The following is a 15,294-nucleotide window of genomic DNA, read 5'->3' on the forward strand; positions in this document are numbered from 1 at the left end:
CCCGTCTTTCCCTCCTCTAGGCCTGCAGACCCTCCGCCCAGGAGGAATTCCGCCTGAGTTCGCGCTCTGACCAGTTCCGAGCCTGTCCCGCCCATTCCCTCCCGCAGCCCGAGGTTCAAGCCCAGCTCCTCCCCCGCCCCCCGGAGGGGACCGGCTCCGGCTCCGGAAGCCCGGGCGCCCCCGCCCCGGCTCCGCCAGCACTTCGGAGGGCGGGCCGCGGGAGCCAGCCACGCGGGGCCGCAGGGCCCTACTGCAGCCAACGCCCTGAGGTCCTTGGACCCACTTTCTCTCCCGAGACCCCCTGCCCGGCCCTTTCCACCCCGCATCCTGCCGCGGCACGCCCTCCCGGAGCCCCCAACTCCTCCACCCTTCTGATTCCCTCCCCGCTCCCGCCAGGGCCTCCAGCGCCCCCCCCCCCGACACCCCTGTCCCGCACCCGTGCCGGGCCATGGCGGCCGTGCGCCCTGCGCCCCTGCTCGGCAGCCTCCTGGCTCTACTGGCCCTGTGCCCCGGGGGGGACCCGCAGACGGTGCTGACAGACGACGAGATCGAGGAGTTCCTCGAAGGCTTCCTTTCGGAGTTGGAGCCTGAGCCTGAGCCCCGGGAAGACGACGTGGAGGTCCTGCCGCCCCTGGAGCCCCCCCAGCGCGCCCGCAAAGCTCAGGAGCGGGGCAGGCCAAGGACGGCCGCAGAAGGTGAGCGCCTCCTGCGAGAAGTGGGGACCGGAGGCTGACACCAAGAGCAGGGCACTTGAGGGCCTGGCTACCCCCCTCCCCCCGCCCCCGGCTGCTCTCAATGAGGAATGGCCCGCTCATCCCATCTCCCACGTGGGACCCGGTGCCAGGCGTGGAGCCTGGGGACCTTAAGGCATATCCCCTGCGGAGTGTTGTGGTGCTTTGGGAGGACCTGTGGAATTAGTCGCTTATCCTGGCATCCCCAAACCCTAAAAGGATCTAGGCCTGGGCCACAGGGGGAACTATGCTATCAACAACCTGCCATTCCCATGGGCTTTCAGTTTTTCTGTGGTCTCTAGGCTTCCTGCCCTAGACCTCTGGTCCCAGAAGCAAACAGGCAGGGGAGGTAGGTGCAGATCTCTGCCCTCCAAACTTGCAGGTGAAAGTGGGCAGTGGAGAGTTAGATTGAGGCAGGTCACCCGGTGCCTCTTACATAATCAGTTGTCAATCAGTTTTGGCTGTTTATTGTAGCCCTTTGGAGGATGGCAAAAGAGCTTGTGATCTCTCTCCCAGGAGACAGTAAGGCACCATTCCTCATTCCTGAGGGCAGCAGCCCTCCCCTCCACCCCCCTGCAGTCCCAGCTGTAGGTCTTTCCTGGCTCTTGAATGTTGAAGCAGTCCTACTTCTCCTGCTTGTGTTTTATAACTTCCTGGATTTTAGCCAAACTGCCCTCGTGTCTTTGATTCCCCATGAGATTCTCAGGTCCTGCTTGTTAGTCCCACCTCGGGTCCATACTTCTATACTCCTCGACATGCTACAGTAGTGACAAAGCTCCCTGCTTGTCCCTCTGTCTTTTGTGTGGCCTCGGGGGCTCTCTATTGGTCCTTCCTTCCATCTGCCCAGACCTTCCTCCTTCTTTTGGGGCTTTAAACCCTACAGAAAGCCAGCGGCTCATGCTTGTAATCCTAGCTGTTCAGGAAGCAAAGGTCTAAGGTTTTTTAATTCAAAGCCAGCCCAGGCAGAAAAGTCTGTAGACTTTTAGTTCCAATTAACCAGCAAAAAGCCACAAATGGAGTTATGACTCAAGTGATAGAGCTCCTGCCTTGAGCAAAAAGCCTTGAGCTCAGGTCCTGAGTTCAAGCCCCAGTGCTGGCATAAACAAACAACCCACAAAAGCTACAGAAAGGTTCTCTATAGGAAGGACATCTCAGAGAAAACCAAGTTCCATGACCTTTACTTTGTTGGGGTAGTTTACAGGGAGGACAGTTGTTCCTTCAGACATAGATGGCTCAGTCACTCATGTGCCTTCCATGCCCAGCGCAGAATAGAGCTTCATGATTGGCAAGTGGATACATGAGGGAGTGGGCTCAGTAGAGGTCTTGGCAGGGGATGGGTGGCCTCTTCCTGGAAACTGAGTGTCACATGCTGTCTTGAGAGAGGCTGACATGCAATGTTGGCAGCCCTAGACTTTCAGATAGAAAGTTCCAGCTCTACCACTTGGGAAAGTGCTTAGCCTGTTTACTGTCTATACTGGGGACCAGCAAGAGCCTCTGTGACCAGGTTGTGGGAATCTTGAAGAACCACATGGGGACGCAGTAGGCCTTGTCTGTTTGATCTACATCTCTGTCTTGGACAGGGTCTCCAGAAAAGGCTAAAGACAAAGGGAAGAAAGGGAAGAAGGACAAAGGCCCCAAGACAACCAAACAGCCCTTGGAAGCTCCCAGGCTACCCAAGAAGGGAAAAGAGAAGTCACCCAAGGCCACCAAGAAACCCAAGGAGAAGCCACCAAAAGCCACCAAGAAACCTAAGGAGAAGCTACCCAAGGCCACCAAGAAACCCAAAGAGAAGCCACCCAAAGCCACCAAGAAGCCCCTGTTAGGGAAGAAGCTCTCTCAAACTCCAGCCCCCTTAGAAACCCTAGAGTGGCCACTGCCCACACCACCCAGTCCTGGCCCTGAAGAGTCGCCCCAGGAAGGAGGTTTGTGCTAAGCTATTCTGGGCCTATGTGTTCAGGGGCAAAGGTGGGTGAGAGTGGATTCCTGGGACCCTGCTTTTTACAGACAAGGTAGGCTCTGGAGCCTCTGCATTATTGTGGACTTTCCTCAGGGCTTCAGTATCACTTGGGCAGAGAGAACACTTAGCAGCTGGCATTCTGTCCTCTCCTCTGAGCTCACAGGTTCCTTTTCTCCCTTGCTCAGTGGCAGAAGCCTATGGCAATGCTCCCCAGAAGGAGTCCCCCACGTGTGGCACAGTGTATGAAATCATTATCCCCAGGGCCTGGGGAGATGGTCATGAACATTTGTATCTGAGTGTCTGTATTGCAGGGGAGGCCTCCTCAAACACCTGGCAGGGTCAAGGAGAGGAAACCCAAATGGGAGCCCGGGAACTTCAGCCTGGTGAGTGGCTGACATCCTCTTGGCCTCAGGCTAATGACGCTCAAGCTTGAAGTACCCAGAATGGGCCTGGGTAGAGCAGTCAGGCAGCCACTGGCATCTTCCCTCAGAGCCAGAGGAGGAGACGGAGGTGCCCACACTGGACTACAATGACCAGATAGAGAGGGAGGACTATGAAGACTGTGAGTAGCCCCCCTGGTATGGATCAGAGCCTGGCCTGGGCACAGATGCTTCTGCTTGAGGCCATGTCTCAGAGCTTGCCTCCTTCCCAGTTGAGTATATCCGGCGCCAGAAGCGGCCCAGGCCACCACCCAGCAGGAGGAGGTTCTGGCCTGAGCGCCCTGAGGAGAAGGCTGAGGAGCTCCAGGGAAAGGACAACCGTAAGACAGGGTGCAGAGGAGGGAGGGGCACAGGGAGGTGCTCTGGCCCACTTCCACCTCCTTATCTCCATAGAGCCACCTTTGAAGCCTCTGCTGCCCCCAGATTATGGGGATGGCTACGTGATCCCCAACTATGATGACAGTGAGTATCCAGTGCCTAAGTCCATGGGGTGCAGACCAATGGACGCCAGGGCTGGGAATGTGGTCAGGCTTCTAGGCCTTCTCAGCCCCATCATCCAGTGTAGGTTCCCTGTCCTGTGGTCTTCACTCCTTTCTACTAGCTCACTGCCAGCTGTCCTATCCAAGTACCTTCCTGTACTTCACTCCCTTAGCGCTCCCCCTGCCCTTCCCAGGGCCTGAGGGAACCTTCAGATTCCCTTTCTCCTAGGCACAGCCCCTATCGTGGTTCTAACCCTTGGTCCTGCATCAGATCTCAAGGCCACAGACACCAGATATCACTTAGATTCCTGCCCTGGTGCCAATCGCTGCCCAGCCTGGATTCTTCCTTTCCTGGCCGAGGGGGGAGTGGGGGCGGGAACAGGCTGGTGACCTCAGCAGGGTTTTATTCCTTTCATTTGACTTCCCAAGTTCTCTGCCTCTCTCCCCTCAGTCCCAGCCCAGCCTTGTCCCAGAGGCTTTAGCACAGGTTCAGGGCCTCCTATACTCAGTTTTCTCCTTGCAGTGGACTATTACTTCCCGCATCCCCCACCACGGAAACCTGACCCTGGACAGGAGACAGATGAAGAGAAGGAAGAGCTGAGTGAGTGGCACCAGTCACCCTTAAGGCCAGTTCTTCCTCCCACACCTTCCCACTCTGGTGTGCCCCAGCTCAGTCTGACCACCCTCACAAGCCCAGGGCCAGGCTGACCAGCCTCCTCTTCTTTGCACCCTCCAGAGAAACCCAAAAAGGAGGGCAGTAGCCCCAAGGAGGAGACAGAGGACAAATGGACTGAGGTGAAGGGCAAGGACCACAAAGGTATGTAAACATGCTGATTCCATGGGGCAGCATCTGGATGCATATTGACTCAGGCCTTTGGCTCCACCTCTCCCTTCCTTGTTGACAGGATCCCAAAAGGGTGATGATCTGGAGGAGGAGTGGACCCCAGTAGAGAAAATCAGTGAGTGGGGCTGGTACTGTGTTGGTAAGCAACAGGGTGGAGGTATCAGGGCAGTGATTTGCTCATGATTACACATGTAAGCATGGATTTCTTGATGGGGATTTAGGCTCCAGAAGACTTTCCTTCTCTTAGATTCGTGTGTGTGTGTGTGCGCGCGCGCGTATGCACACACACACACATGCTCATGCATCTGTGTACACGTGCCAATACTGGGGCTTGCACTGGGGGCCCCACTCTTGCTTAGCCTTTTCTGCTCAAGGCTAGCCCTCTACCACTTGAACCATACCTCCACTTCTAGCTTTTTTGCTGGTGAATTGGAAATAAGTCTCTAGGATTTGTCTGCCTGGGTTAGCTTCAAACCATGATCTCAACTCCCCGAGTAGCTAAGATTACAGGTGCTCAGCTGAACTTTAGATTCTTGCAGCACAGAAGGGAGAGGTCCAGGAGCCAAGAACATCCTTGCTTGGCTTTAGCTATGCTCTGACCTACAGATGGCTTGCTGCCAGGGGCAGAGATTGGCTGTTGGTGGGGAAATCTAGGGCCTTGGATAGAAAGTGAGGTGCTCCAGCTGCCTTCACAGGTGTCCCTGTGAGGCTGGTGTGCAGCTGGCCTCATCTGGGTGAATTTGGCAATGAACTGGGCCCTGGGATGGTTTTGCCTGGGATTTATCCCTGAGTCTGAGAATCAAGTGTTATCAGTCCATTCTCCAGCTGAAGCAGCTAAAGCCCAGCAAGGGGGGAAGCAGGCAGTGGGTAATGGGTTTTCTGATCTGGGTCTGAGTCCCCTTCAGGTGGGTGAAGTCTGCAGTATTCAAAGCAGTAGCTGCAAATATGACCTCTGATGGCTCCTCCAAAGTGAGGTAATGGGGGGCTGCCAGCTCCTTGGCTCTGGATTGGTGGAGGGTCAAGCTCCCAAGCCACCTTCCTGGGGTATATGTCCTCAGAGTGCCCACCCATTGGAATGGAGTCACACCGCGTTGAGGACAACCAAATCCGAGCCTCCTCCATGCTGCGTCATGGCCTGGGAGCACAGCGTGGCCGGCTCAATATTCAGGTGGGTGAGCAAACAGCCCACTCAGGCAGGCAAGGGTTCTTCTGCCATGCTCAGCCTCCCCTTCAACAGGCTGGTGCCAATGAAGATGACTACTATGATGGGGCCTGGTGTGCCGAGGATGACTCACAGACCCAGTGGATTGAGGTGGACACCAGAAGGACAACCCGGTTCACCGGCATCATCACCCAGGGCCGGGACTCCAGCATCCAGTATGTAGATGGGTGCTTGAGTGGTGGGCAAGGCTCTAGCACTGCTCTCAGGCCCACTGGGGACATTATAGTTGGCCCTTGAGCTGGCCCTGGAAGGGTAGAAAAACCTAGTACGAGTGTTTTGCACATATGTAATCTTAGCTGTTCAGAAAGCAGAGAAAGAACTGAAGTCTGAGGCCAGGCTGTGCCAAAGTCCCTGAGACCTAATCTCAAAAGCAAGCCCCAAGTGTTGGTACACATCCGAGTTCCCAGCTATTCCAAAGATAAAGGAACACAGTTCAAGACTGGCTCAGGAAAAGCTAGCCCCAAAATACCATATCTGGGGAAAAAACAAAGCCCTAGAAATAAATGGACTGGGGTATGTGTCTCAAGTAGTAGGTTGCTTGTCTGGCAAGTGTGAGACACTGAGTCCAATCCCCAGAACTGCAAAATAACAACAGCAAACTCTGCAGGAACAACTCTGCACCCTTCAGCCATGGCTAGTCAGTCTCTATGTTCAGATGGTAATACAAGATCAGTTAACAGACTGCTCATGCATATAAACAGGCCTGAGACCTGGCTCCTGATACTCAGACCATGTTCCACAGTTCTGCTCTCTCAGAAAAGGGGCCCAGAGGCTTAAGAGCAGCCTTGCCCTGACCATATCTGTTCCACAGTGATGACTTCGTGACCAGCTTCTTTGTGGGCTTCAGCAACGACAGCCAGACGTGGGTGATGTACTCCAATGGCTATGAAGAAATGGTGGGTGCCCAAACCCTTTACCCTGCTCCTGTCATCTGGGTTGGGGGAAAACCTGGGAGCAGCTACACTGAGGCCTGTCCCTCTTTAGACCTTCCATGGGAATGTGGATAAGGACACACCTGTGCTGAGTGAGCTCCCAGAACCAGTGGTGGCCCGCTTTATTCGCATTTACCCACTCACCTGGAATGGCAGCCTGTGCATGCGGCTAGAGGTGCTGGGCTGCCCAGTGACCCGTGAGTACCAAGGAGCTGGCTGGGGTAACCTGCAGTAGTCCCACAGGCAGCTTATACAGAGTCCTTCCTGCCCGTCTCCTACCCCCTGCAGCTGTCCACAACTACTATGCACAGAATGAAGTCGTGGCCACTGATGACCTGGACTTCCGGCATCACAGCTACAAGGACATGCGCCAGGTTGGAAGCCTATGTCCAGACAGACAGGCCTCATGCTGGAGCAACCAGAGAGGCCCAGTGCCATGGGTTCCAGGGGAACATTGGCTGTTCTTTGTTCCAAGGAGGCAGCTATGGGCTTAAGCCTATAATCCTACTACTCAGGAGGCTGACATTTGAGGATCATGATCCTCAGTCAGCTAGGGGGCAGCAGGGGGGGGGAGGCATCTGTGAAATTCTTTTTTTGTCGGTCGTGGGGCTTGAACTCTGGGCCTAGGCGCTGTCCCTCAGCTCTTCAGCTCAAGGCGAGTGTTCTACCACTTGAGCTACAGCGGTTTTCTGGTGGTTTTTTATTGGAGATAGGAGTCTCACGGTCTCTCCTGCCCGGGCTGGCTTTGAACAGCGATCCTCAGATCTCAGCCTCCTGAGTAGCTAGGATTACAGGCGCGAGCCACCAGCGCCCAGCTATCTGTGAAATTCTTAACTTCAATTAACTAACAAAAAGCCAGAATGGAGATGTAGTTCAAGAGTGCCAGCCTTGAAAGGAAAAAGCTAAGGGACAGTATCCAAGCCCCAAATCAGGAAAAAAAAAAGAAAGGAGGTTAGGTCCTGGTAAACTTGAGAGAGACTGGGGTTGTCTGTCCTTCCCCATAGAAAAGTGGGGGAGGATGGTCAGTGACACAGTGCCCTCTCCCTGCCAGCTGATGAAGGTGGTGAACGAGGAGTGTCCCACCATTACCCGCACATACAGCCTTGGCAAGAGCTCACGAGGCCTTAAAATCTATGCCATGGAGATCTCGGACAACCCCGGGGAGCATGAGCCGGGTAAGGGCCTGAGGGTGTTTTGCTAACACCTTGGGTATCTTGGGCTCTGTGTTGCATGGGAGGGAGCCTCAGCTTCCTTCCACAGAAAATTAAAGGCAACAACTTCACACTGCACAAGAACTTCACACTTCTCAGCCTGTACAGTTGGTATGGGAGTTCCTGCAGAGATTCAGGCCTGTCTTGCTGGGCACTGGAAGCCTTCTTTCTCAGGTGCCCCAGACCTTGCCAAAGTGAGTGCTTGCTATGGCTACTGCCCTTCCAGGGGAGCCCGAGTTCCGCTACACAGCTGGGATCCACGGCAATGAGGTGCTGGGTCGAGAGCTACTGCTACTGCTCATGCAATACCTGTGCCGCGAGTACCGTGATGGAAACCCTCGTGTACGCAGCCTGGTGCAGGACACGCGCATCCACCTGGTGCCCTCACTGAATCCTGACGGCTATGAAGTGGCAGCTCAGATGGTGGGTGTGGGGCTAATTAGGTGTAGCTGGGGGCAGGGGCCATGGGCAACCAAGATGACTGTCCGCTCTCCCTAGGGCTCTGAGTTTGGGAACTGGGCCCTGGGACTGTGGACTGAGGAAGGTTTTGACATCTTTGAGGACTTCCCGGATCTCAACTCTGTGCTCTGGGGAGCTGAAGAAAGGAAATGGGTCCCCTACCGGGTCCCCAACAATAACCTGCCCATCCCTGAACGCTACCTGTCCCCAGATGCCACGGTGAGGAACAAACCCAGCAGTTTTGGTGTAGAGGGAGCTGGTGAGTGGCTGAGCTGCAGGAACTGAGACTTAGGTTGGAGAAGGAGTCAGAAGGGCCAGGATAGGACAAAGGGAGTGCAGAATTTGTGGCCAAAGGACTCCTATATTTCATTGATGGAGCACTGGTCTCCTGTGCTGGCCACCTGCAGGTATCCACAGAAGTGCGTGCCATCATTGCCTGGATGGAGAAAAACCCCTTTGTGCTGGGAGCAAATCTGAATGGTGGTGAGCGGCTTGTGTCCTACCCCTATGATATGGCCCGCACCCCCAGCCAGGAGCAGCTCCTGGCTGCAGCCATGGCAGCTGCCCGTGGAGAGGATGATGAAGAGGCATCTGAGGCCCAGGAGACCCCAGACCATGCAATCTTCCGCTGGCTGGCCATCTCCTTTGCCTCTGCCCATCTCACCATGACTGAACCCTACCGAGGAGGGTGCCAGGCCCAAGACTACACCAGTGGCATGGGCATTGTCAATGGAGCAAAGTGGAATCCCCGGTCTGGGAGTAAGTAAACTTGGGAGGTTGGGGAAGAAGGGGTTTGTACCCCAGGGAGAGGGTGACTATGGGATTTTGTCTGTACAGCTATCAATGACTTCAGTTATCTGCATACCAACTGCCTGGAATTGTCTATCTACCTGGGCTGTGACAAGTTCCCACATGAGAGCGAGCTACCGAGAGAATGGGAGAACAACAAGGAGGCGCTACTCACCTTCATGGAGCAGGTAGGGCAGTGGGGGCTGAGCCAGGGAGGGTGAAGTCTAAGGCAGAGTGGGATCCTGAGTATGGGGTCTTCATTTGGTCCCTTGTGCCTCTTCCCCTCTACAGGTGCACCGTGGTATCAAGGGCGTGGTGACAGATGAGCAAGGGATCCCTATTGCCAATGCCACCATCTCCGTGAACGGCATCAACCATGGTGTGAAGACAGGTACTGTGTGTGCACACCTTTACCTGCCTTTCTCAGGTGGGCCCACCTGGTTCATTCCAAGTAGCATTAGCAAAAGGGACAAAATCTGTGTGGTCACCCAGCCAGGGCCATGCTTCCTCTTCTAGGAGAGGGTGGGCTTGGGAGGATCAGGGAGGGAGGGTGGAGCTGAGGGGCTCCAGGACAACCAGGTTTGTCTTTCCTGGGCAGCAAGTGGTGGTGATTACTGGCGCATCTTGAACCCGGGTGAGTACCGCGTTACAGCCCACGCAGAGGGCTATACCTCAAGCGCCAAGACATGCAACGTGGACTATGATATCGGGGCCACCCAGTGCAACTTCATCTTGGCTCGCTCCAACTGGAAGCGCATCCGGGAGATTATGGCCATGAATGGAAACCGGCCCATTCCGCGCATTGACCCTTCACGCCCCATGACCCCCCAGCAACGGCGCATGCAGCAGCGCCGCTTGCAATACCGGCTGCGGCTACGGGAACAGCAGCGGCAGCGGCGTCTCAATGCCACTGTGGGCCCTGCCCCCAGCCTCTCCCCCGATCTCACCACCCTCCCCTTGCCTGCCCCCAACCCTGGCACCACCGGGGGCACCTGGGACCCTCCACCCACATCTACTATGAGCTGGGAGGAGTCAGAGACTGAGACCTACACAGAGGTGGTGACAGAGTTTGGGACAGAGTTTGGGACCCTGCTAGAGCCTGAAGAAGAGGAAGAGGAAGAGATGGCCACTGGCCTCACATATCCTTTCTCGACAGTGGAGACCTACACAGTGAACTTTGGGGACTTCTGAGACCAGGGTCCCGCTTATACCCTGGCCCAGTTCAAGTTACAGCAGTACTTCTAAGCCTACACCTGCAGACAGCAGCCACCAGTAACTGGAAGGTCCCTGAGAGGGACCCCCAGGGACACTAAGGCCATCAGACCCAAGAGCCAGAGTCTGTACAGAGGCTCCTATTCTGCCTGTCAGCCTTTGGGGAGAAGCAGGCAAGGAAGCCAAGGCCACACCAATAAAACTAGCTCATGGCACTGATCTCTGCTGTTCTGACCAGTCTTGGGAGATGAGGCCAACCTCACTGGGGATTCCACATGGGCCTCCTTCCAGGCATGCTCAGAAGCTCAAGGCTCAGCCTAGCAAACATTCATGCTTTATTTACAAGGCTCATATTTGAAGGGCAGATGCCTAGTCCAGCTGCCCAAGTTAGGGGCCCAACCCCAAGTCTCCTAGGTCGTCATCCTCTGCTCCAAAGCCAGCAAAGCTGATGGGCTGGCAGTCCAGGCTGCGCAGGTTCACCAGGCAGGCAGTCTGTGTGGTGCTGAAGTCAGGAACAGCTACCAGCAGCACCATCTGGTCCTCAGGGCCTACCAAGCAGTCGTGTGGGATCCACCTTACATTCTGGGTTAGGCATACAGAGAAGCCCCCAGATGTACGCAGGAGCCACAGTGGAGGGGTGTCCAGAGGCACATGGCTCAGATCCCACCCAGTCAGTGGGGCCACCCAAATAATATGTGAGCCACTAGGCAGATCCCAGGCTGTCTTCCTACAGGATCCCTGTCTCCAGGTGAGAGCTCAGGCCTTGGGCCCCTGAGAAGGCAAAACTTACCCTGGACAATTTTGGAGCCAAATCTGGGAGTGTTGCCACAGAAGTAGACATGAGGGCACTCAGCAAAGATGAAGGGGTCAGTTTTGTAGAAGGGATAACAGCCTGGAGAAGGACCTGGCGCTGAGCAGGGCTTCTCAGCCTCTGTACAGGGCAATCCCACCATGGGGTTGCCCTGCACATACCATGTAGCAACATTTTAACCTCCTCCCACTAAATACTAATAGCAGCACTGCCTCCCCCCACCCCACCCCAATACAGTACTGGGTTTTCACATGGATCAAGAAGCAGGTGTGGACCCCTGCTGCCTTTGCCTTTATAGAGAGTGGGGGGGGTGATGGGGGGGATTGTAATCAAGCTTCTAGCATATCTCCATGGTCTCCAGCTCTGAGCAGGCCTTGGCCATAGATAAAATTGACAGTCTAGAGTCAAGCTGGGTGCTCATGCTTATAATCCTAGCTACTCAGGAGGCTAAGATCTGAGGATTGTGGTTAGAAGCTTAGACAGACAAGTCCCATCTTATCTCCAAATTAACCAGTGAAAACCCGAAAGTGGAGATGTAGCTCAAGTGGTAGAGTGCCAGCCTTGAAAGAAAAAGCTAAGGGAGGGCACTAGGCCTTGAGTTCAAGCCCCATTAAAAAGAAAGTCTAGAGGGGATTCCAGAATAGACAAGTGTAAGACTGTTAGTACAAGCCTGTGGGAACCAGGCCTGGCTCCCTTGTCCACCAGTGTGACCCAGCTATTACCTAGGGTGTCAGGTGCTGTGGGGCTAATGTGTCGGACCCTCAAGGTCCACTCTAGGATCTCCAAATGGTCCTCCATGCTGCTGTATCGGTAAATGTCACTCACGTTCTGTCCTGATGTCCCCAGGAACCTGTGAAGCAAGGCTCTGCTGACCCCTGTCTGGGAGCCCACCTGGTGCTCTCATCAGGATGTCCCAGGCCAACCTTTTAGGGAAGGCAGACACCAGGAAGGCCCTCTGCAGCCCTGCCCATGCCCAGGTTCACTGTACCCCCATCCTTATGTCACACTGACTACCTGACTCCGTCGATGGTCGCCTGGTAGGGGTTGGTGACTAGCTGGAGGGTGGAGTAGGCAGTGGCCAGTGGGAGCATGCAAGGGTGCAGGGGCTGCTGGGGGAGTGTGTAGTTGGTCGGATCAAATTCCCCTGGCATCACATCCACGGGCACGGAGGCCTGAAGGGCACAGGGCAGGCAGAGTTCACAGGCCCCAAGGAATCTACCCGTCTCTCCTCTGGCCACCCCCTCCCCCTACCTAATGGAAGCTTCTCCCCAACCCCCAACCCAACCAGGTCCTAGTCACTCACGCTCAGCTGCAGGAGGATCTCATCTAGCATTTTGACTGCCTCCACGCTGGCTGCCTGGGTTTTCTTGGTGAGGTACTTGGCCTGGGAGTAGAAGCCCAGGAGGCTATTAAGTCTGAGTGGGATTCAGGACAGAGTGACAGCCGGAGCCCACCTGGGTCCTCAACACTGAGGAGAATGGAGTAAACTCCCCAGAGGGTAGATATGGAGGTGCCCACAGACCCTGAACTTCTTAAAGGTTCTGCATGCCAGGAAAGCAGTGCCACAGGGCAGCAGGTAGACCAAGTGCAGCCAGGAGGCTCCATACCTTGTTGATAGAATCTCTGCTCTGGGTGCTGTGGCTGAGGAGGTTGCCAGCGAGGATGACCCGGGAGACATGGGCAGCACTGCACTGCTCCCCTTCGTCCCCAAGCTGCCCTGTCACCACGTCAACCATCAACTGAGTGCCCAGCAGGCTCTCACCACCACCTCCGCCTAGGCCCAGCCCGGACACCAGCAGCACAAACCTGCAGAGAGGATGGGGTCCTGAAAGGTGCTAAGGAAGTAAGTAGCCTCTGCAAATAGATAGTGGGATTCTCACCTGTCTGTGTCAAGTGGGGGTGCAGGCAACTGTGGAGCAAGATCAGCAAAGCAATGGTCCTCCACCTCAAACTTCCCATCATCTCTCACAGAGCCCAACACGGCCAGGACTACTCCTGTGGAATGGCGAAATCCGGCCTTGAAAGGGAATCCAGGTTCTCCCACCTTCTCCCATCAGCCAGACAGTCAAAACAACCCATACCTCTGGGCTATGCTGGTGAACTCTTTTCAAAAGACTCTGGGCTAATGCCTACTTCCTGGGTCACAGCCTCTGGATGGAGGCAGGGAGAGCCATCGCTGAAAGCCTCCTCTTGCCAGAACCCACACCTACTTCCCCATGAACTCTAGGGTGCCAGTTTTTCATGCACAAGCTGTCTTCACTCCTACCACCTTGCAGACCGCTCCCTTCTGGATCTCTCCAACATCTCAGATTCCCTTTCCACCTGCTGGGCTCCTACCTGTGACCACCTTTGAAATGTCAATGGTGCCTTTCAGTTTGATACGCTGCAGTTCATCCTCCAAGACCAGCTCGTCATCGGGGTGGATATATTTGCTGCGAGGAGGCTGGGGTAGCAGGTTGTGCTGGAAGGCAGAGATGAGAGGCAGCCTCAGGGCCAAAGCCACCCTAGCTTCTCTGTTTTAAGATGGCATCACTCACCCTTCTAGACCTGCTCCCTTGTCCCCACAGGCACAGGCCCAGCTCTGATACCCTTGGAGGAAGGTGGCACATCAATGCCTACTGGGGCAGGTCTCACCTCCTCACTGATCTCCCGCAAGATGGAGGGCTGGAGTGGCATGGCCTTGAACAGGGTGCCTACCACACAGCACTTCTCGCCTGGCTGCAGCTCGCACAGCTTCTTCACTCCAACTCCACTGCCTAGACAAGAGGGATAAGGAGCTCTAGATGTAGCTGGACTCTTGATACCCAATGTCCTCCATGAGAGAAGGCAGGAAAGCTCTGTAAGATGGGACAGGGACACAGCCTGGAACCATCTGAAGTCACCAGGAGCTGGAAGAGGCAGGAAGGAGCCTCCTGTTGAACCTCCAGAGGGAACCAGCTCTACTGGTGCTATGACTTCCAGACCTGTCTGAGAAATACCTGTGGTCTTGAGACACCCATAGTCATGAAGGAAGAAGAAATGGGGAAAAGAAAAAGGGTTGTATTGCCCAGGCCTTTAGAAGGGAGGGAGAGGGAAGAAGAGGAGTGGGGGTGGGTAAGGAGAGAAAAAGACAGCAAGAAAGCACATATGCAGTCCCAATAGACAGAAGACTAGAAGACTCATGGCCACCAATGCAGGTCAGGAGTTGATACCGATGAAAATACAGGGGTCCCTCAAGACTATGGCATTGGTGCCAGGCCTGCCATGCTGAGGGGCTCTATAGGTATGGTGTGGCACACAATTGAGTAGTTTGCATGGAAGATAGGGAAAACATTTCCTTCTGTCAATAAAATATTCACTGTCACTACCAGAGCTAAACTCTTACCTCTTTTTTTTTTTTTTTTTTGTCAGTCATGGGGCCTGAACTCTGGGTCTGGGCACTGTCTCTCAGCTCTTCAGCTCAAGGCTAGCACTCTTATCACTAGAGCCACAGAGCCATTTCTGGGTTTTTCTGCTTATGTGGTGCTGAGGAATCGAACCCAGGGCCTCATGCATGCAAGGCAAGCACTCTACCACTGAGCCACCTTCCCAGCCCCAGCTCTTACCTCTTTAAGCCTAACTTTCAATTCACAGATTAATTCATTTAACCCTTGTTATCTTGAAAAGAAATGGTTAATTTGGCAAGGTAATTGGGAAGGAAATTAAATTAGAAAAAATTAGATTAAGTTAGAAGAGGTACTGGTTCTATATTTGGGGCTGTAGGAGAAGTACACCCCAAACTCACTCACCCCAGTGCTGCTGGGCCCGGCTCACGAGGAATGGTCTCATCTGGATGAGGCGAGTGGCATAAATGTGGGCATATTGCCGGCTAAAACTTCGTTCTCCAAGCCGAAAGGGTTGTGAGGAGTTGGTATAAGTTGCTACAGGCACCCGGGCAAAGGTGGCATTGTTAGCTGAGGGTGGGCAGAGCAGGGTGTGGGCCCTCTGGGCAGCCTGTTCAGAAAACATGGCTGCACTCCTGGCTTGCTCTGTCCAACAGACAACTGTGCTTAGGTCCAGGAGGATCACTGTAAGAACACAAAAGACACTACTGCCAGCTCTGCCTGAACCCAAGGAAGCAGCTCTTTCTTTTATTATTATTTTTTTTTGGTCCGGTCGTGGGGCCTGAACTCTGGGCCTGGGCGCTGTCCCTCAGCTCTTCAGTTCAAGGCTAGCACTCTACCACTTG

At 54.8% G+C, this 15,294-nt stretch overlaps 2 protein-coding genes across 2 annotated transcripts in view; one reads left to right on the forward strand and one right to left on the reverse strand.

Moving 5' to 3' along the window:
• Positions 1-228: 228 nt before the first annotated feature.
• On the forward strand, positions 229-10,495 carry Aebp1 (AE binding protein 1). The gene is made up of 21 exons (XM_013032989.1): positions 229-695; positions 2,312-2,653; positions 3,000-3,071; positions 3,179-3,250; positions 3,341-3,448; positions 3,522-3,590; positions 4,131-4,208; positions 4,344-4,424; positions 4,513-4,566; positions 5,510-5,619; positions 5,689-5,828; positions 6,485-6,569; positions 6,658-6,802; positions 6,894-6,979; positions 7,657-7,780; positions 8,043-8,239; positions 8,315-8,494; positions 8,683-9,034; positions 9,113-9,252; positions 9,356-9,455; positions 9,663-10,495. Exons 1-21 carry the CDS (start codon positions 449-451, stop codon positions 10,253-10,255), a joined length of 3,375 nt encoding a protein of 1,124 aa, XP_012888443.1. The 5' UTR covers positions 229-448; the 3' UTR covers positions 10,256-10,495.
• Positions 10,496-10,588: 93 nt separating this feature from the next.
• Pold2 (polymerase (DNA directed), delta 2, accessory subunit) overlaps positions 10,589-15,294 on the reverse strand; it is a 7,135-nt gene continuing 2,429 nt past the window's right edge. Inside the window, exons 2-11 of the mRNA XM_013032994.1 lie at positions 14,855-15,133; positions 13,722-13,843; positions 13,425-13,548; positions 12,968-13,082; positions 12,695-12,893; positions 12,391-12,471; positions 12,102-12,259; positions 11,810-11,937; positions 11,067-11,168; positions 10,589-10,824 (exon numbers count right to left, since the gene is read on the reverse strand). Coding sequence (XP_012888448.1) covers positions 10,664-10,824; positions 11,067-11,168; positions 11,810-11,937; positions 12,102-12,259; positions 12,391-12,471; positions 12,695-12,893; positions 12,968-13,082; positions 13,425-13,548; positions 13,722-13,843; positions 14,855-15,074 — 1,410 coding nt within the window. The 5' untranslated portion in view covers positions 15,075-15,133 and the 3' untranslated portion in view covers positions 10,589-10,663. The remainder of the gene's footprint in view (positions 10,825-11,066; positions 11,169-11,809; positions 11,938-12,101; positions 12,260-12,390; positions 12,472-12,694; positions 12,894-12,967; positions 13,083-13,424; positions 13,549-13,721; positions 13,844-14,854; positions 15,134-15,294) is intronic.

Source organism: Dipodomys ordii, unplaced genomic scaffold, assembly GCF_000151885.1.
Source record: "Dipodomys ordii isolate 6190 unplaced genomic scaffold, Dord_2.0 Scaffold160, whole genome shotgun sequence".
Taxonomy (NCBI): domain Eukaryota; kingdom Metazoa; phylum Chordata; class Mammalia; order Rodentia; family Heteromyidae; genus Dipodomys; species Dipodomys ordii.